General features: G+C 43.3%; 1 protein-coding gene across 2 annotated transcripts in view; it reads left to right on the forward strand.

Moving 5' to 3' along the window:
- The window catches only part of nomo (nodal modulator), an 81,497-nt gene that overhangs the window by 46,260 nt on the left and 10,949 nt on the right, over nucleotides 1–24,288 (forward strand). For both annotated transcript variants that reach the window (XM_078240909.1, XM_078240907.1), the window contains 7 exons: nucleotides 4,880–4,962; nucleotides 8,033–8,189; nucleotides 10,399–10,525; nucleotides 12,848–12,961; nucleotides 13,593–13,720; nucleotides 16,556–16,697; nucleotides 23,568–23,651. In XM_078240909.1, coding sequence (XP_078097035.1) covers nucleotides 4,880–4,962; nucleotides 8,033–8,189; nucleotides 10,399–10,525; nucleotides 12,848–12,961; nucleotides 13,593–13,720; nucleotides 16,556–16,697; nucleotides 23,568–23,651 — 835 coding nt within the window. The remainder of the gene's footprint in view (nucleotides 1–4,879; nucleotides 4,963–8,032; nucleotides 8,190–10,398; nucleotides 10,526–12,847; nucleotides 12,962–13,592; nucleotides 13,721–16,555; nucleotides 16,698–23,567; nucleotides 23,652–24,288) is intronic.

The following is a 24,288-nucleotide window of genomic DNA, read 5'->3' on the forward strand; positions in this document are numbered from 1 at the left end:
ATGGTTGCTGATGAGATGCAGTGTCAATGTATGAGCAAGTTATTTAGTAAATTGGTGTTATGCCCATAGAGACCATTAACTTTCAAAAATACATTTGAATTCCTAGTGACTGACTTAAAGGATCACACAAGGTCTCATAGTTGAAGAATTTTTCTGTAACAAACAGACTAAAATCAATATTGACTAAACATTACTTAGTGAACAACTAATGCACTAAACAGGTATCCCCACCTTTAACCTCTTAATGTAACAAAAACCCCATGCCGTGCTTACATGCTATACCACGCTCTCCATAGACATATGGGCCATAATCTCTGTGGAGCGTCTAATCAGATTCAGATTGCCACTCCATTCCGAGTTACTTAACTGGAAATGAAGCTGTAACTTTCTCACCTCAACTTCCAACTTTGGGCCAGGTAAAAAAGGTGCAGCAAGTTCCCAAAGCTTTGTGTTGAGGGCAGCTGAGTTCGTAGTAAGGAAGATGCACCTTCTTTTTTGCAGCACTTGCTGCTGTAAAACTGGTAAGCTGAAAGTTCCAGCCTCTCTCAGAAGCCAGGGTGAAGGTAGGGTTGGAAGATAAGTGAGCGGGATAAGTGAGTGGTGGGTTGAGGGGGTTGGAGGGGTGTGTTGCTGGAAACTCAGTGGGCGGGGGGCAACGGTGGGGTGGTGGTCAATGGGGTGGACACTGAAGGGTAGTTACATGGAAACTAGAAGCAGGAGTAGGCCATTCGGCCCTTCGATCCTGCTTCGCCATTCATTATGATCATAGCTGATCATTGAATTCAATATCCTGATCCCCACTACCCCCCCCCTCCCCCACTCCCCATATCCCTTGACCCCTTTAGCTCTAAGAGTATATCTATTTCTTCTTGAAATCACACAACGTTTTGGCCTCACTACATTCTGTGGGAGTGAATTCCACACATTCACCACCCTCTGGGTGAAGAAATTTCTCCTCACCTCAGTTCTAAAAGGTTTTACCCTTATCCTCAAACTATGACCCCTAATTCTGGACTCCCCCACCATTGGGACCATTCTTTCTGAACCTACCCTGTCCAACCCTGTTAGAATTTTATTTTTGGGAAGTTGAGCAGTGACGGGGTGGGGAGGGTAGTCGGGTGGTCGGGCTATAGTTGGGTGTTGAGGAAGGCAGTTAGGGATGTGGAGAATGTAGTTGGGGGAGGATTGGTAATTGGGGTGTCCTGTGGAGATTTGTAGAGGGCTGTCGGGAATCCCGTTGAAGGATAGTTACCCAAAGGTTACAAGTGGTTTTAATAACTTTTTCCAGTTAACTAAAACTGTAAGACAGTTGGAACCATCCAGTGTTTGTCATTGAAATCGCACTTTTGACTGGTTCCCATTGCAAGGTATTTGCCAATGGAAATTTGAACTTCCTGGACTTCTAACTGCTATGTAATCTTTATGTGGGGTCTTCACTTAACCCTTTGAGTACAATCAAATGGATCCCCCCACACTGTAAAGTTCCCTCTGATTCCATGGTCTCTAATTTTTCACAATCCTTGTTTCCTTGATACGAAGTCTCACAACACCAGGTTAAAGTCCAACAGGTTTACTTGGAATCATGAGCTTTCGGAGCACTTCATCATGAGTGCTGAGGAAGGAGTGCTCACCTGATGAAGGAGCAGCGCTCTGAAAGCTGCCCCTTTCCAAGTAAACCGTTGGACTTTAACCTGGTGTTGTGTGACTTCTTACTGTGCCCACCCCAGTCCAACACCAACATCTCCACATCTTGTTTCCTTGAACATGGATTCCGTCTCCACCAGCCCTTTGCTGGGTGGTTAACTCGAAAGCAGTCCTTTTCGTCTGCTTGACGTAGGAACGCCAGTTGTGCATTTTCTTTTCAGCTTCTTCAGTCTGACTCATTCTGAGATTGTAGCAGGACAGCTGCTATTCCCTTTGTACCCAGACACCAAGCCGGGCCCTATGGCAACCCAGTCACGTGGGCCAGTTGCCAGGCAGAACTTGTAAGAGGTCACATGTCCCTCTACATTTCACCTTGAATTAAGGGAGACAGTTTAAACCATAGCCATCCTAACGGACATAACATTAGAAACAGCTATTTAAGACATTAGAAAAGTGAAAAGGAATTATATTTGATATTTTACGATTGAAAATGTAAATTGAAGAAGGTGGCCTGATTTTTTTTTCATTTTTAGAAAAATGATTCGCAGTGACCTAAAAATTATTTTTATATTGTGTTGTAGGCATTATTAATTCACGGTGGCACAGTGGCTAACACTGCTGCCTTACAGCGCCACGGACCCGGGTTCGATTCCCGGCTTGGGTCATTGTCCGTGTGGAGTTTTCACATTCTCCCCGTGTCTGCGTGGGTTTCTTCCGGGTGCTCCGGTTTCCCCCCTCAGTCCGAAAGACGTGCTGGTTAGGGTGCATTGACTCGAACAGGCACCAGAATGTGGCGACTAGGGAAATTTCACAGTAACCTCATTGCAGTGTTAATGTAAAGCCTTACTTGTGACACTAATGAATAAACTTTAAAGCTAATTCCTCCATCTCTGCTAGAAGTGTAATGATTTAGGTTGTGCTGTGAGTCATGAGCACCATTTTGTCACTTTATTAAGTCCTATCAGATTGTAACCAATTTCCTTCCATTCGTTAGTGACAATTGCATTTAAAGCTCCTGTTAGAAACAGCCCTGGCCCTGTAAAGGAAAATGTGCTTTTGAATCTCCTCCAGAGTTGGAAAAGTGACCTTTTTTGTTACCTTTCGGGTGACTTTCTGTAATGCCCTAACCACGTTTGGGGTTGGTGGGTTTTAAGAAAAAATAAAGAATGTGGTTTGCTCGTGTAGAAACATAGAAAAACGACAGCGCAAAACAGGCCCTTCAGCCCCACAAGTTGTGCCAAACATATCCCTACCTTTTAGGCCTACCTATAACCCTCCATCCTATTAAGTCCCACGTACTCATCCAGGAGTCTCTTAAAAGACCCTATCGAGTTTGCCTCCACCACCACTGACGGCAGTAGATTCAAACTGAATCTGGGGAGGCGATGGCCTCATGGTATTATAGCTAGATGATGAATTCAGAAACTCAGCTAATGTTCTGGGGACCCGGGTTCGAATCCCGCCACGGCAGGTGGTGGAATTTGAATTCAATAAAAAAAATCTGCAATTAAGAATCTACTGATGACCATGAAACCATTGTCGATTGTCTGAAAAACCCATCTGGTTCACTAATATCCTTTAGGGAAGGAAATCTGCCGTCCTTACCCGGTCTGGCCTACTAGGGATGGGCAATAAATGCTGGTCAACCAGCGACACCCATGTCCCAAGAATGAATTAAAAAACAGATTTATTCCACGAGGGCTTGCCTGTATAGACCGCAAACTGAAAGCAAAACAGTAGCCGGTGCAACACCCTAATAACATCACCATCAAATCATGTGATCAGCTTTTAAAGCCATCATGTGATCCTTTTAGGTATATAAGCACTTTCAAAACAAAAAAGCTAAAAGCATCAACACTGAAAGCTAAAAGCATTCTGCACATGACCATGGCTTGTTGGTTGCAGTAACTTGAAACATTCAGTCACACATTCATCAGATTTAATGAGGCAGTTTCTCGTCATCTTCTTGGCTCCTTAATCCTGCTGCATGATATATTTTAATAGGCTTGTAAAACAAATAGAAATATTCTCAATCATTATCTGTTTGACATAGTCTATATCGTTAAAACGGAGGCTGTCGTTTTGACTAGTCTCTCAACGTTGAGGAACCTACATGAAAATCTGATTTTATGGACCATTTTACATCAAAGCTATGATGAGCGGGAGTTAGGTTTGTGGACATATCTCCATAAATGCTCTCCACTCATTTTTATGGCATAGAGAGGGCATTTGATTTTGGGCTATTCCCATTGTTGATCACTAACCCTCCTGAATAACCTGGTTCGAAATGTAAAAAGACATCTTGCAGTTGAATTTGATCATGTTTAGCTTTCACGTTTAAAAAATCTGGTACACACTTTACTTCCACGGCCGTGCTTATATTTTCTAAAATTATTCATTGTTATTTTCACTTGTTTGACAAAGCTTCGGGCCAAGTGCTGAAAAATGGCCGATGCAGACATGCAGCAGTGCTAATCGCTGTGCCACCATGCCGGGATAGCACAGTGGTTAGCACTGCTGCCTCACAGCGCTAGGGACCTGGGTTCAATTCTGGCCTTGGGTCACTGTCTGTGTGGAATTTGCACGTTGTCCCCGAGTCTGTGTGGGTTTCTTCCGGGTGCTCTGGTTTCCCCCCACACTCCAAAGATGTGCAAGCTAGGTTGATTGGCCATGCTAAATTGCTCCTTAGTGCCCAAAGATGTGTAAATTAAAAAGTTAAAGTTTATTTTATTAGCCACAAGTAGCCTTACATTAACACTACTATGAAGTTACTGTGAAATTCCCCTAGTTACCACACTCCGGCGCCTGTTTGGGTACATTGAGGGAGAATTTAGCATGGCCAATGCACCCTAACCAGCACAACTTTGGACTGTGGGAGGAAACTGGAGCACCTGGAGGAAACCCATGCAGATACGGGAGGAATGTGCAAACTCCACACAGACAGGGGATTAGTAGGTTAAATACCTGGGGTTATGGGGATGTGGCCTGGGTGAGATTGTTGTTGCTGTGGGTTCGATGGGCCGAATGGCTCCTTCTGCACTGTAGGGATTCTATGATGGGCCAAAGGGCCTTTTTCTATGCTGTAAAATTCAGTGACTCTCTGACAGTTTAGTGGTACAGTACCAAATATCACCAAGTGTTCATGTTTAACCAGATGATGCAGGTGGTTTTGATAGATGGATGGTTGTACCAATATTTAATTTGATTGTATTAATTGTCTTATTTTCTCTGGTAGGGCTGGAGAAAAGATTGCAGTCACACCCTCATCAAAAGAACTTCTCTTCTACCCTCCATCAGTGGAGGCTATCATTACTGGAGGTAACCTTTTACTTAGCTTGAAGACATTACAGATTAAATGTGCAGTCTTGAATGTTTTGCACTCATTTAGTTTGGGCTTCTCAGTTTTCAATATTCATGTTAATTGCTAAAGGCGCACTGATTGTTAGAGTTCCTGCAACACGTGGGTCTAATAGCCATCTTCCTGTCTCCTCACATTGCCCAACGCTTATGCCAATACCAAGAATGGATTTAAAGATGGCATGGTGGCACAGTGGTTAGCACTGCTGCCTCACAGCGCCAGGGACCCGGGTTCAATTCCCGGCTTGGGCCACTGTCTGTGTGGAGTCTGCACGTTCTCCCCGTGTCTGCGTGGGTTTCCTCCGGGTGCTCCGGTTTCCTCCCACAGTCCGGGTGGTAAGGGTGCATTGGCCATGCTAAATTCTCCCTCAGTGAACAGGCACCGGAGTGTGGCGACTAGGGGATTTTCACAGTAACTTCATTGCAGTGTTAATGTAAGCCTACTTGCGACTAATAAATAAACTTTAAAGATTCTGTGGGGAGCCTGAAATATTTAGCATAAAATTGAATGTATGTGTCTACTTGACATAGAAATTCGGAATAAAAATGTAAAGTTTATTTATTAGTCACAAGTAAGGCTCACATTAACAATGCAATGAAGTTACTGTGAAATTCCCCTAGTATAATAATAGTAAGTCTTCATGACCGAGATTTGCCAATTCTAAGAGAGGCTGCTAACTGAACATGGCACTACAGAAGCGTTCTGTCACTCAAGTGTGGTTGAGGGGATGGAGTAAGAGAAACAGCTTCTAACTTACGTTCAAAAAACCCTGAGGAACAGATCACTTGCCCCCTCCCACGCTGGCAGGGGAAGGCAACAAAGAAAACCTTTGATTGGTGAGTAATGAATTTGTAATTTCAAAAACCAGAGATTTTTTTAAAAAAAGGAACAATGTGAGTTATGAACATTACAAACAAAGATAGGTACTTGACTATTGGAGAGATCCTCTTTCTAATTGCAATAAATTAAAGTCAGGATACAAATCTCTGAATCCAGGCAGCAGTGTAATATCATTCAGGTTGCTGTCCAAGCTTTTTATCTTAGGTTTAAATCAGTGTGCCTATTAATTTGCATACAACTAGAAACCAATTTGCTGTCCTTGTTTAGCATATATCTAACATTTGGACAGTGGTGCTGAGACCAGGATTTCAGGTTTGCAGTTTATTTTTTAAACGTAATAAAGCAGCAAGGAAAAACACAAATAGAAATGAACTGGAGATGCTTTGACTCTGAAGGCTGAATTGCCAGGGTTTATGAACTGGAAAAGATTCGCGCATTAGTTTGGACGCTCCTGCTCTGCTTGGTTTCCTGCACCTTTTTGAACAAGTCTCATCATTTATAATGCTGCTTTGACTCGTGACTTGTGCAGCACTGTAGGCAGAATTCAAGGTACATGAAGTTCTAGAAAGGATAAAGGATCAGTGTTGATGGAACGAGAAGAAATGTTACCTACAGCAATGGATTTACTTTAGTTCAGTGAAAGGATTAGGAGTAATTGTTTGGAAAGTCAAGTTTTGTATTAATCTAAAGCACAAGCTCTTTGTCATGCACTTGACATTTTTAAGCACAAACTTCTTCACACACTGGAACTCTTAGAGCATGATTGGTAAAGTCGGAGGATGATTCAAGATTAGTCACGTAACTTTAAAGTTTTTTAAAAAAGTTTATTTATTAGTAGGCTTACATTAACATTGCAATGAAGTTACTGTGAAATTCCCCTAGTCGCCACGCTCCGGCGCCTGTTCGGGTCAATCCACCTAACCAGCACGTCTTTCACAATGTGGGAGGAAACCGGAGCACCCGGAGGAAACCCACGCAGACACGGGTAGAACGTGCAAACTCCATACGGACAGTGACCCAAACCGGGAATCGAATCCGGGTCCCCGGTGCTGTGAGGCAGCAGTGCTAACCACTGTGCCACCATGCCACCCAACTTCATAGAAATCATAGCAACCCGACAGCGCAGAAGGAGGTCATTCGGCCCATCGAACCCGCACCGACAACAGTCCCACCCAGGCCCTATCCCCGTAATCCCATATATTTACCCTGTTAATCCCCCTGACACTAAGGTACAATTTAGCATGGCCAATTCACCTCCCCCCGCACATCTTTGGACTGTGGGAGGAAACCGGAGGAAACCCATGCAGACACGGGGAGAACGTGCAGACTCCACACAGACGGTGACCTGAGGCCGGAATCGAACCCGGGTCCCTGGCGCAGTGAGGCAGCAGTGCTAGCCACTGTGCCACCCAACTCTTTGGAATGATACCGGGCACCATTTCTTCCATTTAGAAAGAAAAGCTAAACTTTTCATTCACATCTATAACTGCAGCAATTTTGCATATCCGATAAATAGCATTTGAAACTGATAATGTGTGCGCAAATATTTTGGATTGGGGGCCCCTTTTGTGTCGAAGTTAATCATGTGACAATTTTTCCCCTGCGACTTCTGCATTTTAAAAATTCCCAGCCCTTTCAGTTTTATTGCTAGCACAGAACTGCTTCATGTATTAATAATCAGCCATTGTAATCATCTACTGCATTGGACTGAAATTTCCACACCGCATGTATATTGGAATAATTAAATAGAAACGTTTCAGGATGAAGAATTCATGCTGTTAATGTCATCATTTTGATCTTACTAATTGTGTTTACTGTTTTATATAATTTCAGCCTGCATGCTGTACTTGACTCTGACATGATTAATTCTCGGAATTTTAAATGGGGCTGCTGTAATAGTATGGTGACCTGAATGCTTTCAGCTTTTCTATAAATATCTTGTAACTTTTGGTTCGATGTGCAGAGTATTTAATTATCTAGATGAGGAAACTAATTGGATTCTTGGCTGCCTCAAAAAAAAATGAACTACTTCCAACCATCAGTGTAAAAGAAAGATTGTTTCTCGGGAAATATTTTCATTTGCTGTTGGCGAAGATGTTTTTGAATAGTCCTTGCACAACAGAGTGCTTTGCAGCTTATATTAGACATTTAGAGTGCGTTGTGACATTAAAGGATGGCATTTTGTGGCAGATACTTGTCCTGGAAGACTCATAGAGATTCAGGGAAAAGCTGGTCTATTTCTAGAGGGACAGATATACCCAGCATTGGAGGGCGTGGAGATTATTATCACTGAGAAAACCTCCAAGCCACTCATCACCGTGTTCACGAATGAAGAGGGTTCATACAGGTAAGCTGAAGAAATCTGATGGTAAATTTAATAAGGTTGAAGTTTATTTGATTTCTAGTGCTGCAGTATCACAGAAGATTATTTTTTCTCCATCTTATTTCATGATGTTCCAACTTTCTGTAAGCATTTGAGTTTGTGGGGCGGGGGTAGGAGGGAATGGAGCTGGGTGTATTTCTGGGACCAGTCCCTTACCATCAAGGAATTGTAGTTTCATAGAAAGATAGAATCCCTACAGTGCAGAAGGAGGCCATTCGGCCCATCGGGTCTGCATGACAACAATCCCAACACAGACTCTATCCCCACAACACATTTATCCTGCTAATCCCTCTAACCCAGACATCCCGGGACACTAAGGGGCAATTTAGCCTGGCCAGTCAACCTGACCCACACATCTTTGGACTTTGGCGAGAGAAAACCGGAGCACCCGGAGGAAACCCATGCAGACATGGGGAGAACGTGCAGACTCCGCATAGACAGTGACCCAAGCCAGGAATTGAACCCAGGTCCCTGGAGCTGTGAGGCAGCAGTGCTAACCACTGTGCCATCGTGCCGCCTTAGTGACAAACATGGTACATGTTGTGGAAACAAACTCAAATGGTTTCCTTTGCAATGTAGCCTGAAGTGTTTGGATGCATGCACGCAGACTGAGATTACTGACTTTGAGTGGAAGGTAAGGGATTAAAAGCTACTTAAAGGTAAAATTGGGTGATCATTGCAACAAGAAATTGCCAAAGGATACTTTGACCAGATTCTTGTGTTTTCCTTAAGGCCCAGGCCCGTCATAGTTTAGAGACACTAGGGGGCAATGTGGATCTATGGCCAGAGCACAGTGTTATAATTTTAATTCCCTTCATTTCTTACCTCCATCTAATGAAAAAATGCCTGGCATCTAAAACAAATTATAAAATTGTAAGTGGTAAGATGGAATAAAGTTGTATTGAACTTGTGCCTATTTAATTATCATGATTTTAATAAATAATGGCCCAGATCTTCCAGAGTATCTGCAAACTTTCAGATATTTGCTGCCATTGAGAGTCGGGGATCCAGAGGAGGTCGTGCCGTACACACACGCACGCGGCGCTTGAGCAACTTCAATTTCTGGAGGACAAGATGCGCAGCCTAGACCCGTCCATGGATGCTTCTGACACTTGGCATTTTGACACTGCCATTGGAGACTTGGGCTAACGTGCCCTGAACTTGGCAGAAATGTCCTCCAGGGTACCGACTGCTGTTAGCCACAGGTGTAGGACCTGTTCTGGAAATGATTTATAGCAGAAGCTGTATTGGGAAGGCTTTTAAAAGCAAACTTGCTGAACAGTCCACCCCAGCCTTCCTACCCATCACCCCTGCCAAATCTAATATCATCGCCCCCTCCTCAAAAAACTTACTCATGCTGGCTGGACTCTCCTTGCACACCTCCTCTCCATTTCCAACCATTCCTTCTCCTCCAAACCCAAGAACAAGATGGTGTATTACAGTTCATTCGCAAAGTCTGAGTTGTTGTGGCAACATACACTTTGCAACTTCATAGAAATCATAGAATCCCTACAGCGCAGAAAGAGGCCATTCGGCCCATTGAGTCTGCACTGACAACAATCGCACCCAGGCCTTATCCCCACAACCCCACATATTTACCCCGCTAATCCCCCTGACACGGTAAGGGCAATTTAGCATGGCCAATGCACCTGACCCACACATCTTTGGACTGTGGGAGGGAACTGGAGCACCTGGAGGAAACCCACGCAGACATGGGGAGAATGTGCAAACTCCACACAGACAGTGACCCAACCCGGGTCCTTGTCACTGTGAGGCAGCAGTGCTAACCACTGTGCCACCCTGCTGCCCCTAAGAACAACCCTTACAGAGCAGCATTTTTTCAAACACCTTGTCATGAGGAGTTTTATTAAATAATGCTTTTAAATCCAGTAAAGAATGTCAGTAAAGAAATGCTTATTCTAAGATGGCTATTATTTTCAATGTCAGTATTTGCTGCAAATTATGAAACAGAAAGACAGCACTATTTGGTCAGAGCTGAACGTGTTGAGTAACATTTTGTTCACAAAAGGATTATTTGGAGTTGTGGAAGTCTTAATGGTTTATGTGGTGTTCAAACAGCATCCTCTCTCTCCTGTTTCTTCCACCTTCTTATATGATTAAACCATTTGACACAACAGAAGTGATATTAACTTATTTTTGTTGAATTTGCAAGAGTTGGACCATTACACAGAGATCAGGAGTATTCGGTGACCGCCCAAAAGGAAGGTTTTGTTTTGACTGCATTAGAGGGAAGCCATGGCAATTTTAAAGCTTTTGCATTAGCAGGAGTTACTTTTGAGGTAAGTTTAATATGAAGCTCGGTGCAAATTGTACTTTTTAATTAAACACTGAATTAAATTTGCCTGATTTTGTTGTATTTTAGTCAACATTTCTGTCATGGTATTTTACTCAAGCAACTTGTTTGTAGTCCACAAGCTAAATTGCAGTGTAGCTCATGTGGAATAGCTCATGTATAGACTAGGTAATCTGGTTAAAAACATACAAACATGTAACAATTATGTAGTAACAAAAAAACCCAAACAAATTCAGGATGTTGAAGGAAGGATTGTTGAATGAAAATTGCATACGATACACCATTCCTACAGTAGAAGCATCAAAATTTCGTGATTTAAGTACTTCATGAGAACCCAAACCATGTAAGAAACATGGTGGCTACTTATTGTATTTTTCTAGTGAGGGTACAGATATGGTCACATAGCACAGAGTTTCATAGAGAGTCACATACTAATAGCTTCATAGAAAATAGAAGCAGGAGGAGTCCATTCGGCCCTTTGAGTCTGCTACGCCAAATATTTTGATCATGGCTAATCATTCAATTCAATATATTGACCCCATCTTCCCCCCCCATATCCCTTGATCCCTTTAGCCCCAAGAACTATATCTAATATATTCTTGAAATCACACAAAACTTTGGCCTCAACTACTTTCTGTGGTAGTGAATTCCACACATTCACACCCCCCTCTTTAGGTGAAGAAATTTCTCCTCACCTCAGTTCTAAAAGATTTACCCCTTATCCTCAAACTATGACCCCTAGTTCTGGACTCCCCTCACCATCGGGAACATTCTTTCTGAATCTACTCTGTCTAACCCTGTTAGAATTTTATAAGTTTCTATGAGATCCCCTCTCACTTTTCTAAACTCCAATGAATATAATCCTAACCCTACCTCGTCTCTCCTTATATGTCCAAAGATGTGCGGGTTAGGTTGATTGGCCATGCTGAATTTACCCTAGTGTCAGGGGTATTAGCAGGGTAAATATGTGGGTTACGGGAATAAGGCCTGGGTGGAATTGTTGTCGGTGCAGACTCGATGGGCTGAATGGCCTCCTTCTGCGCTGTAGGGATTCTATGACCTGCCATCTTCACTAGCCCAATCGTTGTTTGTCATTAACAATGATACAAAAATGTAACTTTTTTCTTGAATTTTTCAAAAATGTAGTTGACTATTTCCAGGATTTATGGTTCAGTTAAAATCACTTGAATTGGGTTTAACAGTTTGCAAGCAGTCGGTAGTTTATAACTGTTGAAAATCTAAAGTTGGAAATGTAGCCAAGTATGTGTTTTCTTCTAATCTTTTTGGATTAGTGTTAAAGCCGCAGGGTGCTTTGGCTTTACTGTTACCGAACAGATGGGTCTGCTTGGTTCATTAGCAACTTCAAATCCAGGAGTAACTCTGTGGTTGTGGAACAATTTGGGATATCCTGATATAAATAGAAAAGTTCTTTACATTCATATTTAATTCTGAGGCCTTGCTTTTTAAAATCATGGGGTATTGGCACCAACTGACTCTATTAAGAGGAACAAAGAGCAGTAGAACACAGGAACAGGCTCTTCGGCCCACCAAGTCTGTGCCAACACAGATGCCTCTCTAATATTTCCTTGCCTCTACTTGGCCCATATCCATATTCTCTTACATAATTTCTTCTATAGATAATAGGATTTGATTTGATTTATTATTGTCGCATATATTAGTATACAGTGAGAAGTATTGTTTCTTGCATGCTATACAGAAAAAGCATACCATTCATAAAGAAGAAAAGGAGAGAGTGCAGAATGTAGTGTTACAGTCATAGCTAGGATGTAGAGAAAGAACAACTAAGTGCATTCAAAAGTTTGATGGCAGCAGGGAAGAAGCTGTTCTTGAGTGACCTCAGACTTTTGTATCTTTTTCCTGACGGAAGAAGGTGGAAGAGAGAATGGTGCGTGGGGTCCCTAACTATGCTGGCTGCTTTTCTGTGGCAGTGGGAAGTGTAGACAGTGCCAATGGATGGGAGGCTGGTTTGCGTGATGGATTGGGCTACTTTCATGACCACCTTGTAGTTTCTTGGGGTCTTGGGCAGAGCAGGAGCCATACCAAGTTGTGATACAACCAGAAAGAATGCTTTCTGTGGTGCATCTGTAGCACTTGTTGAGAGTCTTAGCTCACATGCCAAATTTGCTTAGTCTTCTGAGAAAGTTCATTATTCATTAGTTGAATAGAATTGTAAATTAATGCTTAATCATGAAATGCTTATAACTCTTACTGCAAAATAAGTAGGATTTGTGAATTTTGTTTTTAATGCCTTTTTGAAACTATACAAATGTAACTTTTGTATAAATAGATAAAAACTGAAGATGACCAGGCCCTTGCCGGAGTTCTTTTGTCTCTTAGTGGAGGACAGTTCCGTTCCAATCTGCTGACGCAAGAGAATGGCATGCTTACTTTTGCAAATCTGGTAAAGTTTATTTTACTTTGTAAAAAAAAGTGAAGTTATTTTAGCCAATTCTAAAATATAGTTGGAGATGTTCTTGTTAGTTTTGTGCTCTTTAAGATGAGGCACGCCGTTGATGGGGAATGGAATGCTTTTGCACTTTTGTTGTCAAGAGTCAACCTCTGAAGGCTCAAAGTCATGTACTGCAGAGATCAGGTGCACGGTAAAGCTCCCTCTGCACAGACTTGACATTATGCCTACTGCAGCCTCAGAGCAGCACCCATTAGTTCACTGGATTGACATTCGTCCCACTTCTCACACTGCCAGTCTGTCTGGCTAATTGTGACGGGCTTTGTCCTGCAAACTCATTAAAAATCGAGTCTGTACAGACTAATTTTGCTTCGGACTCCTTCAACTAGCAGAGAGGGAAAATCATTATCTCACAAATCCAATAATTAAAAAAAAAAAAATGGTCTACCGTACGTTACCGCCATTCTCTTTTAAATGTACTTATATAAATGAATTTGTAACAACGTTCAGCTGCTATAGGATGAAATATATCTTTATCAGTGCTGCAAATAAGCAGTGATCCTTATTTTTGAGTCTAAATATTAAGTAATCACAATCTGTACTTGTATTTTACTTTGGTGTTTAGAGTCCTGGTCAGTACTACTTCAAACCCATGATGAAGGAGTTCCGCTTTGAACCTGCATCACAGATGATTGAAATTCAAGAAGGACAAACTCTTAACATCAAAATTACAGGCTATCGGACTGCCTACAGGTTTGTTTGGGGGGAGAAGAATAATCTATATCTGAATAAGCGCCTTTGGACATTTTGCTACATTTATATGCAAGTTGTTGTTAAAAACAATTGCTTGGAGGTTTTGGTACAGCGAACCTGTGTGTGTGTGTTTTGTAATAGGAATCATGGAATCCCTACAGTGCAGAAGGAGGCTATTCGGCCCATCGAGCCTGCACTGACAATAATCCCACCCCGGCCCTACCCCACGTACGTACCCTGCTACTCAGCCAGATACTGAGGCCAGAATTTTACCGGCATGCCCGCCCCGATTCCGGGGGTGGGCAAGGCTCCGAGAACGGCATTCCCTGTTGGCCTTAGGGAGGATCGTATGAACCTCGGGAAGATGTGCTGGTAAAATTCCACCCTAAGAGGCAATTTAGATGACCAATCAACCTAACCTGCAAATCTTTGGAGTGTGGGAGGAAACCGGAGCACCCAGAGGAAACCCACGCAGACACGGGGGGAATGTGCAAACTCCACACAGACAGTGACCCGAGGCCAGAATTGAACCCGGGTCCCTGGCGCTGTGAGGCAGCAGTGCTAACCACTGTGCCACCGTGTAATCGGTAACAACTGGAACAGTTCATAAAACACAATTTGTCACACTGCTGCAAATCTTTCTGCAGAATAAAATTAAAAAGAAAACTAATATGCAATGGTTGGAATGAAATTTTATAGTGAAGCAGTCACTAGTAAAAGTGATTTCAATTTACTGATTATAGTGAGAGTAAGTTAAAAGTATTAAACTAATATTGCTTTAATTGAAGAATTTATTTAATGTTGCATGCTTGAACTTGACTGCAATTTCTGCTTCTAATGTGTTAAAACTTTAATATGCTTCATAAAACTTATTGTTAACTTGTGTTTCCTATAGCTGAATTGGAGTGGATCATTTTAAATAATTTTTGAGTTTAAGTACATATCTGTGAGGCACGTTCTGGTGTGTAATTTCAGATGTTGTTCCTTTTAGTGGAGACAGTCACATACTCTGATGCACCAGAGACCAATAGGTTCATAGCCTCCCGTTCCACATAGTTTACAGTGAGCTCTGCTGTGCTGACTGGAAATCAAGTATTGACCAGTGGGAATGAGGGGGAAGAATCACTCTAAAGCTGCTGTCATGAACCTCTTGAGTGGTTATCTCCAGAGGATGCGCTAAAGAAAAGTCTTTCAGGTTGGGAATGGTTTGTAACACAGTATGACAGGAGGGGAAAATAATTTTAGAAAAATACATTTTCTTAGAAAGATGAACTTATTTAGCTGTGGGATAAACAAATTGGCCTCCTACACATTCCCAGATTTAATCACTTTGCCATTGATAGCCATCCTCCAGCTGCCTGGGCATTAAGCTCTGGAATTCTCTTGCTGAACCTCTCCATCTTTAAGATGCTCCTTAAAACCTATCGGCACGGTGGCACAGTGGTTAGCACTGCTGCCTCACAGCGCCAGGTTCCCAGGTTCGATTCCGGCCTGGGGTCACTGTCTGTGTGGAGTTTGCACGTTCTCCCCGTGTCTGCGTGGGTTTCCTCCGGGTGCTCCAGTTTCCTCCCACACTCCAAAGATATGCAGGTTAGGTGGATTGGCCATGCTAAATTGCCCCTTAGTGTCAAGGGGACTAGCTAGGTAAATAGGTGGAGAATAGGGCCTGGAGGGATTCTATGGATTCTATCTCTTTGCTTAAGACCATGCTCATTTGCCTTCTTGTCTCTTTATGTGGGTAGGTATCAAATGTTGTTTGCTAATGCTCCCATGAAGTGCTTTGGGATATTTTACAACATTAAAGGCTCCATATCAAAAAGAGTCAAAATCCTGGAACTCCCTTCCTAACAGCACTGTGAGTGTGCCTACAGTATGTATTGGTTCAGGAAGGCTCACTGTCACCTTCCCAAGGGCAATTAGGGATAAGCAACAAATGCTGACCTTAGCAATGACCCTGACATCCCAAGAGTGAAAAAAAAAGGTTGATTGGGCATGGTAAATTGACCCTAGTGTCAGGGAGATTAGCAGGGTAAATATGTGGGGGTACGGGAATAGGACCTGGGTGGGACTGTGGTCGGTGCAGACTCGATAGGCCAAATGGCCTCCTTCTGCACTGTAGGGTATCTGTGACTATAAAGTTAAAGTTTATTTATTAGTCACAAGTAAGGCTTACATTAACACTGCAATGAAGTTACTGTGAAATTACCCTAGTCGCCACAGTCCGGCGCCTGTCTGGGTCAATGCACCCTAACCTGCACATCTTTCCGAATGTGGGAGGAAACTGGAGCACCTGGAGAAAGCCACACAGACACGGGGAGAACGTGCAAACTCCACACAGACAGTGACCCAAGCCAGGAATCGAACCCGGGTCCTTGGCGCTGTGAAGCAGCAGTGCTAACCACTGTGCTACCGTGCTGTCCGTATGTATGGTGATCACTATGTAGAGTGATGATGCTGTGCACTGTTTCTTTTTGCAATCTGGAAGTCTGTTCTGTAATAAATTGTCCATCATAGCGTGTCTCAACTTGTGAAGAGATAGGGAATCTTCAAAATGAGTAATCTACCACAAGAAACAGGTTTACCCGAGTTGTGCAGTGAGACGTTCAAACGCCGTGTCGATTCACAGGCTGTGCACCTTTGTTCGAGATTTCATGAAAAAGCTCGATTTCTATTTGATTTATTAAATGCTCTGTAAAGGATTTAAAACAAATTATAGACCAGATGATTTGGGCAGGTTATTCATTGAGATGTTTGGAAGCCTTCTGAGAATGGCATTCAGTTTTTACTGCCCGGTTGTTTCAAATATTCCCATCAAACATCCATTTCTTTTTCAAGCTGTTACGGAATGGTATCCTCACTGAATGGGGAGCCGGAACAAGGAGTTGCCGTGGAAGCTGTTGGCCAGAAAGATTGTAGCGTTTACGGAGAGGATACCGTGACGGACGAAGATGGAAAATTCCGTCTCCGTGGCCTACTGGTAAGAGTTAGCAGTTTGCTCTCATGGATCTATTTAATTGTGAAGATGTTTATTGCAGAGAACTTTCTCCCCATACACTTTTAACATGTCTTGTCCAATTTGATAAAGTATGAAAACAGTAACAAATTCACGTGCGGCCAAGATTACCACAATGGAAATCACTGGATTTCTGACTGTTTTGGCAGGGAACCCTGCAGAATTTGGCATTATCACATGGATCCTTTGAAAATATTGACATCTTGCAGAGGATTGCATTGTTAGGGTTTGGGCTCTCTTCCAACTCCCTTTATTGATTTTGCCGCAAGTTGCAGTTTCAACAGGAAGGAAATGGGAAGACAAAACATGTCAGGCAGCGTCCATAGAGAGAGCGAACATGGTTAGCACTTCATATCTTAGAGGATGGCACAGTGATCACAGCGCCAGGGACCCGGGTTCAATTCCAGTCTTGAGTGACTGTATGGAGTTTGCACGTTCTCCCCGTGTCTGCGTGAGGTTCTTCTGGGTGCTCCGGTTTCCTACAACAGTCCAAAGGTGTGCAGGTTAGGTTGATTCGCCATGCTAAATTGCCCCTTAATGTCCCAAGATGTGTAGGTTAGATGGATTAGCCATGGGAAAATGTGTGGGGTTACAGGGATGGGGGCAGGGCAGAGGGCCTAGTAAGATACTCAATCAGTCAGTGCAGACTCGATGGGCCGAATGGCCTCTATTGCACTGTAGGGATTCTGTGACCCTTTGTCAGAAACAAAAGATGAGTGATTTGTAATGGAAAAAGGGATGGGGGGTTGTAAATGGCCATACATATCAAAAAAGAAAAATAATAATTTTTGTACCCTCACTTCTCTTGCTTTATGCCTTGAAATCAGCTATTGATTGATATTTTCCAGATCTGACAAATTGTCTGGAGATTTTGAGCAGTTAAATGTTTCTTCCTCCACATATGTTGCCTAACCTGCTGTGTTTCCAACATTTCTTTTTGTCAGGTTTCCAATTGTTGCAGTATTTTGTCACTAGTTTAATTTTGATCCAAAACTTGCAATCTTCATGTTGTGGCAAGGGTTAGTATGCTGGAGGATTAACAATGACCATTTTTACCAAGTTATTTTGTACCACTGTTGCACACCGGCATTCCAAAAGGTGATACATTATCAGACTAGGTGCAAAACTAAAGGCAGAAATGAAGTTTACAAAGATGTGCAGGTGAGGTTGGTTGGCCATGCTAAAATTACCATTAATATCCCAAGATATATAGGTTAGGGGGTTAGCGGGGTAAATACACAGGGTTATGGGGAAGCCTGGGTAAGAATCGGTGCAGGCTCGATGGGCCAAATGACCTCCTTCTGCACTGTAGGGATTCTATGAGCACACAGAAACAAAAGGAAACCTGCAGAGTAATAAGCAAATCAAATGCTCAACTTATACATTACTTTAAACTATCTTCAAAATAAGAACATTTTCAATTTAGACCTTTTCAGGATCATTTAACTCTGCCTTATGAAGTTCTGTCTCCCTGCTGAGACAACTTGAAGATCAAATGGTTGGCAGGGAAGAATTGGAATGAGATTTGAGTAGAAACACAGGACCTTTGTGCCAAAGAAACACTTAAATGTATTACTTTTGCAGATATTCTATTGTATGTGTCAGCTTCCCTAGCCTCCAAGTTAATTTCATTAACTCCTTGTCTGTGAACAAAATCATTTGTAATGTTGGTTGAAAGTAGTTGAAACTGACTGTGCGTGAACCTGTTCTGTTTAGGAGGTAACCATCTTGCCCAAAGATGTGTGGGTTAGATGAATTAGCCATGGGAAATGTATGGAGTTACAGGGATAGGCTGGGGGAGAGGACCTGGGTAATATACTCTGACAGAGAGTCGGTGCAGACTTGATGGGCCGAATAGCCTCTTCTGCACTGTAGGGATTGTAAGCTGCTGGACTTTGGTCAGGCAACCAATTATGGTTTCCTACAGATTATCATGGTCATTGCCTGGAGATACGGTTAGCTTTCGATGTATATTGACCAATCTGAAACTTTACTTTAGAAATATAAGGGAAGACCTGATTGAGGTGTTTAAGATGATGAGGGGCATGGACAGGGTGGATAAGGAGCAGCTGTTCCCCTTAGTTGAAGGGTCACAAGTTAAAAGTGAGGGGTGGGAGATTTAAGGTGCATTTGAGGAAAACCCTTTTTCCCCAGAGGGTGGTGAGGGTCTGGAATGCGCTGCCTGGGAGGGTGGTGGAGGCGGGATGCCTCACATCCTTTAAAAAGTACCTGGATGAGTACTTGGCACATCATAACATTCAGGGCTATGGGCCAAGTGCTGGCAAGTGGGATTAGGTGGGCAGGTCAGGGCCTTTCATGTATCGGTGCAGACTCGATGGGCCGAAGGGCCTCTTCTGCACTGTAGTATTCTGTGATTCTGAAATTACAAGACTGGGATTTTACAGTCTGTAGCTCTGCTTTTATGCTGACCTAATTTCTCAAAGAATGTCCACTACTGGAAGAAAAGCAATGTAGTTTTTGCGGAAGGTATATTTTGATGAGTAGTAAGCAGTCTCGATATCGTGCTGTTCAGCCAAGTGTTGAAATCTGAACAGAGAAATCAGCTGGCCTTGATGATCTGCATGCTCCTTGGGTCTGGGAACCGCAGTTCAAAATATGTGACATAAATAAAAAGATTCAGTGGAAAGTTAATAACAACAATGAAAAATAAATTGTTTACGTTTGAAAATTTCTCCAGAAAAATTGGGTGAGTGTTTCTATAATTTTGACCAAATATTATTTGGCAACTAGTCATCAGCGGTGACCCATTAAATTGCTATATATTTTTGGGTGCAAGCACTAAAATTATATTTAAATCACATAATTGGAGCTAAAACTCCTTGTTGTTTTGCGGGGGGTTAGATTGATCTTTTGTGCTTATTGTGATGGATTGCATTTGAAAAATGAATTCCCATCCATTTTTGAATGCTGCTTTATTTAGCATTCACCTTGGTGATGAACTTGCCACGTCTTTGCTCACTGCTTCACGTGCTTGAGTTCAGAAACTCATCATATCCATATCCATACCCATATCCTTACATACAGTGCAGAAGGAGGCCATTCGGCCCGTCAAGCCCGCACTGACAACAATCCCACCCAGGCCCTAACCCTGTAACCACACCTATTTACTCTGCTAATCTACCTGACACTAAGGGACAATTTAGCGTGGCCAATCCACTTAACCCGCACACCTTTGGACTGTGGGAGGAAACCGGAGCACCCGGAGGAAACCCACGCAGACACCGGGAGAACGTGCAGACTCCACACAGACCAAGGCTGGAATTGAACCCGGTCCCTGGCGCTGTAAGGCAGCAGTGCTAACCACTGTGCCGTGGAACCTTTTTGAGAACGAAGCTATGAAGCAAGGTGCTAAGTGCGCTGTGTAATGTAATGTTCCTGCACGGGGATTTAAAACAGGAATTTCGGGAGCTCGGCTGGAAGCTGAGAGCAAAGACAAAACATGTGGTCATCTCTGGTACGCTACCGGTGCCACGTGATAGCGAGTTGAGGAACAGGGAGAGAGTGCACTTAAACATGTGGTTGCAGGGATGGTGCAGGAGGGAGGGTTTCAGATACGTGGATAATTGGAACACGTTCTGGGGAAGGTGGGACCTCTACAAACAGGACGGGGTGCACCTGAACCAGAGGGGCACCAATATCCTGGGAGGGAAATTTGCTACGGCTCTTCAGGGGGATTTAAACTAATTTGTCAGGGGAGTGGGAAAAGGAGTTGTAGTCCAGAAGTCAGTGTTGAGGGTGGTGAGGTATTGGGGAAGGTATCAAGGTCAAGGGTGGGTACCGGTAGACAGGAAGATGGGTTGAAGTGTGTCTACTTCAATGCAAGGAGCATCCGGAACAAGGTGGATGAACTTGGGGCGTGGATTGCTACTTGGGACTACGATGTTGTGGCCATTACGGAGACGTGGGTAGAACAAGGACAGGAATGGTTGTTGGACGTTCCGGGGTATAGATGTTTCAGTAAGTGTAGGGAAGCTGGTAAAAGAGGTGGAGGAGTAGCATTGTTAATCAAGGATAGTTTAACGGCTGCGGAAAAGCACTTTGAGGGGGATATGCACACTGAGGTAATATGGGCTGCAGTTAGAAACAGGAAAGGAGCGGTCACGTTGCTAGGAGTTTACTATAGGCCCCCAAATAGTAATAGAGATGTGGAGGAAGAAATTGCTAAGCAGATTATGGATACGTGTGGGGGTCACAGGGTAGTTGTCATGGGGGACTTTAACTTTCCAAATATTGATTGGAACCTTTGTAGGTCAAATAGTTTGGATGGGGCACTTTTTGTGCAGTGTGTGAAGGAGGGTTTCCTGACACAATATGTGGATAGGCCGACAAGGGGTGAGGCCACATTGGATTTGGTACTGGGAAATGAACCGGGCCAAGTGTTAGATTTGGTTGTGGGAGAGAACTTTGGAGATAGTGACCACAATTCGGTGTCTTTTGTTATTGCAATGGAGAGGGATAGGGCCGGACGGCAGGGCAAGGCTTACAATTGGGGGAGAGGTAATTATGATGCGATTAGGCAAGAATTAGGGGGCATAAGATGGGAACAGAAACTGTCAGGGAAAGGCACTGATGAAAAGTGGAACTTTTTCAAGGAACAAATACTGGGTGTCCTTGATAGGTATGTCCCTGTCAGGCAGGGAGGAAATGGCCGAGTGAGGGAACCGTGGTTCACAAAAGAGGTGGAATGTCTTGTGAAAAGGAAGAGGGAAGCTTATGTAGGGATGAGGAAACAAGGTTCAGATGGCTCGACTGAGGGTTACAAGTTAGCAAGGAACGAGCTGAAAAAGGGGCTGAGGAGAGCTAGGAGGGGACATGAGAAGTCCTTGGCGGGTCGGATCAAGGAAAACCCCAAGGCTTTTTACTCTTATGTGAGGAATAAAAGAATGACCAGGGTGAGGTTAGGGCCGGTCAAGGACAGTGGTGGGAACTTGTGTATGGAATCAGTAGAGATAGGCGAGGTGATGAATGAATACTTTTCTTCAGTGTTCACCAAGGAGAGGGGCCATGTTTTTCAGGAAGAGAAGGTGTTACAGGCTAATAGGCTGGAGGAAATAGATGTTCGGAGGGAGGATGTATTGGCAGTTTTGAATAAACTGAAGGTCGATAAGTCCCCTGGGCCTGATGAAATGTATCCTAGGATTCTTTGGGAGGCGAGGGATGAGATTGCAGAGCCTTTGGCTTTGATCTTTGGGTCCTCGCTGTCCACGGGGATGGTGCCAGAGGACTGGAGAGTGGCAAATGTTGTTCCTCTGTTTAAGAAAGGGAATAGAAATGACCCTGGTAATTATAGACCGGTTAGTCTGACTTCGGTGGTTGGTAAATTGATGGAAAAGGTCCTTAGGGATGGGATTTACGACCATTTAGAAAGATGCGGATTAATCCGGGATAGTCAGCACGGATTTGTGAAGGGCAAATCGTGCCTCACAAATTTGATAGAATTTTTTGAGGAGGTAACTAGGTGTGTTGATGAAGGTAGGGCGGTTGATGTCATATACATGGATTTTAGTAAGGCGTTTGATAAGGCCCCCCATGGTCGGCTTATGATGAAAGTAAGAGGTGTGGGATAGAGGGAAAGTTGGCCGATTGGATAGGTAACTGGCTGTCTGATCGAAGACAGAGGGTGGTGGTGGATGGAAAATTTTCGGACTGGAGGCAGGTTGCTAGCGGAGTGCCGCAGGGATCGGTGCTTGGTCCTCTGCTCTTTGTGATTTTTATTAATGACTTAGAGGAGGGGGCTGAAGGGTGGATCAGTAAATTTGCTGATGACACCAAGATTGGTGGAGTAGTGGATGAGGTGGAGGGCTGTTGTAGGCTGCAAAGAGACATAGATAGGATGCAAAGCTGGGCTGAAAAATGGCAAATGGAGTTTAACCCTGATAAATGTGAGGTGATTCATTTTGGTAGGACTAATTTAAATGTGGATTACAGGGTCAAAGGTAGGGTTCTGAAGACTGTGGAGGAACAGAGAGATCTTGGGGTCCATATCCACAGATCTCTAAAGGTTGCCACTCAAGTGGATAGAGCTGTGAAGAAGGCATATAGTGTGTTAGCTTTTATTAACAGGGGGTTGGAGTTTAAGAGCCGTGGGGTTATGCTGCAACTGTACAGGACCTTGGTGAGACCGCATTTGGAATATTGCGTGCAGTTCTGGTCACCTCACTATAAGAAGGATGTGGAAGTGCTGGAAAGAGTGCAGAGGAGATTTACCAGGATGCTGCCTGGTTTGGAGTGTCGGTCTTATGAGGAAAGGTTGAGGGAGCTGGGGCTGTTCTCTCTGGAGCGGAGGAGATTGAGGGGAGACTTAATAGAGGTTTATAAAATGATGAAGGGGATAGATCGAGTGAACGTTCAAAGACTATTTCCTCGGGTGGATGGAGCTATTACGAGGGGGCATAACTATAGGGTTCATGGTGGGAGATATAGGAAGGATATCAGAGGTAGGTTCTTCACGCAGAGAGTGGTTGGGGTGTGGAATGGACTGCCTGCAGTGATAGTGGAGTCAGACACTTTAGGAACATTTAAGCGGTTATTGGATAGGCACATGGAGCACACCAGGATGGTAGGGAGTGGGATAGCTTGATCTTGGTTTCAGATGAAGGTCGGCACAACATCGTGGGCCGAAGGGCCTGTTCTGTGCTGTACTGTTCTATGTTCTATGTTTAGCATTTTAAAATTATATATATGTGAATTGGCTGGTCGATCAGTAATTGATGTTAAAATTGGAATCGTTCGATACATATATTTCCAATGCTTGGTTTTTGAAGTGAGTTTAACTGAGAAATGATTGATTATTTTTCTGTCTTTTCTCTGTAGCCAAGTTGTGTGTACCACATTCAACTGAAAGCTGAAGGCAATGACCATATAGAGAGGGCTCTACCGCAGTATCGCGCTATCGAGGTTAGTTGAGTGTGGAATATCTTGTATTCATGTTTAAGGTTTCAGCTACGTTTCTGAAGTTCCTCCAGTTGAACGTGGCTGTTGTGTAAATGACGATTAGAATCCAGAGAAATTGGGCAGAGCTCCATATTGCCAGATTTTTTGCCACTTTTTGTACATGATTTTTCAACTGGCCTTTTAAACTGGATGCAATTGCTGCCAGCCAAAATGGGTTAAAGATTTATGATCTATTTAAATTAAACATCAAGTGATTTCTCATCTATTTATGATGGGACTGAGCTGTATATTATTTTTCTCCATCTGGGCTGAACCTAAGGGGAGGAGGCTCCCTGTTGGATGGAGCTCTTAAAGTTATAAACCCCTTTTAGCCATTTCTCCCTAAAGTTTCCAATGTTTTGGGGATATCAGTTAAAGAACGTTAAAACAATTCAGCTCAAAGTGTTATGTAATATTTGAATGCATTCTAGGCGAATTGTAAAGATTAATTTCCCCAGTAAGATGACAACTCAAACACAGAACAGCGGACATTTAAAGGGAATTCTTATTAGAGTCATAGAGGTTTACAGCATGGAAACAGGCCCTTCGGCCCAACTTGTCCATGCTGCCCTTTTTTTTAAACCCCTAAGTAATCCCAATT

This window comes from Mustelus asterias, chromosome 23, assembly GCF_964213995.1.
Source record: "Mustelus asterias chromosome 23, sMusAst1.hap1.1, whole genome shotgun sequence".
Classification (NCBI taxonomy): Eukaryota; Metazoa; Chordata; class Chondrichthyes; order Carcharhiniformes; family Triakidae; genus Mustelus; species Mustelus asterias.